A 1,884-nucleotide genomic window follows, 5' to 3' on the forward strand; every position below is an offset into this window, starting at 1 on the left:
GAGAGGGAGAGGGAGAGGAAGGGAGGGAGAGAGATTTGACAGGATGTCTCAATCTAGACTGAAAACACAGTTCACAACTCAGCCCAGAGAAACAGCTCAGTGTAAAAAATGAACAAAGGACATGAAGGGGCCCTTCTCCAAAGGAGATACACAAAGGGGGGAGGAAGAGAGAGATGAAGGGAGGGAGGGAGAGAGAAAGGGAGGGGGGGAGAGCGAGAGGTCTACACCAGCTCCCTCTGTGCTCTGGTGGACCAGTTTTAAATATGCGTTGGGAGGCTGAGGCAGGAGCATATCACAAAATAACATGAATGGGCTAGTATTTAGCTCAGTACCAAGACCCTTAGGGACCTCACCTGGGTCCTGCTGCCCCTGCCCTAGGCTTTGGTCCCAGGTTCTGAGCAGCAGCTAAGGGTGACGCTCCTGGTCCCCCAGCCCGCCCCTGTCCCAGTGCCCTGCTCACCACCCCAGGATGCGGCCATGTAGGCCCCGGGGGTCCGCTGGCCTCTCCGCCATGGCTCAGCGCAAGGCGAACCGTCGGGTTAGGGCTGCACCGGTCCAGCCACCCGCAGTGTTTACTTTAGAGCTGGGCTCGAAGCAGGGCGCGGGGAGCAGGACCCGAGGAAGCTTGCCCCGCGCTCCGCCCCGCGCTCCGCCCCGCGCTCCTTGCTGGGGGCCAGGGTTGCGCCACGCCCACCTTTGCACCAAACAGCTTTCAGCGACAAAATAAATTGGGTCAGGCCAGGCGTGTTTGGTCCTTTGTGGTGATGCACACACTCTGGAGGCTGAGGCAGGAGGATCCCTTAGAGCTGAAGGCTTGCCTGGGCTACATAGTGAGTTTGAGGCTAATCTGAACTACATAGGAGATCCTGTATTGAGATAACAAAAAACAAAAAATCGGATCACATTGTCTGGCTTTGGACACTTTTATACCTGATCTTAGCCAAAAGGCCGAAAATCGATGATTTTGGACACTTAAAAAATACTGATGCCTAGCACCACTCCTTTCTCGGTCCACATTGTTGATACAGGGTGGCAGGATGAGGAGTGGAGGGCTTGGACCCAGCCCTGCCAAGTGAGGGCAGAGTGAGCCCTGCTGCTGCTGTGGACCCCCAATCCCAGGGCCAACGCTGACTTGGGGGAGGGGCACCCAGGAGCCCAGCGTGTGGCTGCCCTGAGACAGCTGCATGCTCCAGAGTGGGGCCCAAATCCACGACCAGGCCCTGGCTGTTCTTGGCCTCCCGGCCATTTCTGTCAGTGCTGCTACTGTGCTACACTGAGCTGGGTACTCTCTCAGACCCGCAGGGACTTCCTGGGGAACTGTGTGCTTGTGGCATTAAGTGACACTCGTTCCTGTGGCATGTGGCATTGTTGAAAGCTCAGTCAGCAACTGTGACAGGATGTCTCAATCTAGACTGAAAACACAGTTCACAACTCAGCCCGGAGAAACAGCCCAGTGTAAAAAATGGACAAAGGACATGCAGGGGCCCTTCTCCAAAGGAGATATACAAATGACTCCAAAGCATGGAAAAAATTCTCAGTGTCATTAGATGCTAGGGAAATGCACATCAAAACCATACCCACTGGAATGGCTATTATTAAAAAAGCGGGGGGAGGCTAACACGTGTTGGTGAGGATATGGAGAAACTGGAACCCTTGTTCAGTGCTGGTGGGAGTACAAAACGGGGCAGCTGCTACAGGAAACAACTTAGCCATTCCTCAGAAATTAAACATGGAATTAATGAATGAATGATCCAGCGAATTCTGCTCCTGGGTGGATACACAAAAGAATGTAGCTCAAGGACTGAAACAAATATGTCTAAATGTTCACAGCTTTATTATTCAGCATTTTCCCCCACAGCTGACAGAAGCAACTTGATGACCACG

At 53.3% G+C, this 1,884-nt stretch overlaps 1 protein-coding gene across 3 annotated transcripts in view; it reads right to left on the reverse strand.

Annotated features, from left to right (window-relative positions):
- The window catches only part of Rfx8 (RFX family member 8, lacking RFX DNA binding domain), a 68,755-nt gene extending 68,185 nt beyond the window's left edge, over positions 1-570 (reverse strand). For all 3 annotated transcript variants that reach the window (XM_010637121.2, XM_010637123.2, XM_010637120.2), the window contains exon 1: positions 461-570. In XM_010637121.2, the coding sequence (XP_010635423.1) occupies positions 461-513 (53 nt within the window). In that variant the 5' untranslated portion in view covers positions 514-570. The remainder of the gene's footprint in view (positions 1-460) is intronic.
- Positions 571-1,884: the final 1,314 nt, after the last annotated feature.

Source organism: Fukomys damarensis, unplaced genomic scaffold, assembly GCF_012274545.1.
Source record: "Fukomys damarensis isolate Sample0158 unplaced genomic scaffold, DMR_v1.0_HiC HiC_scaffold_9, whole genome shotgun sequence".
Classification (NCBI taxonomy): Eukaryota; Metazoa; Chordata; class Mammalia; order Rodentia; family Bathyergidae; genus Fukomys; species Fukomys damarensis.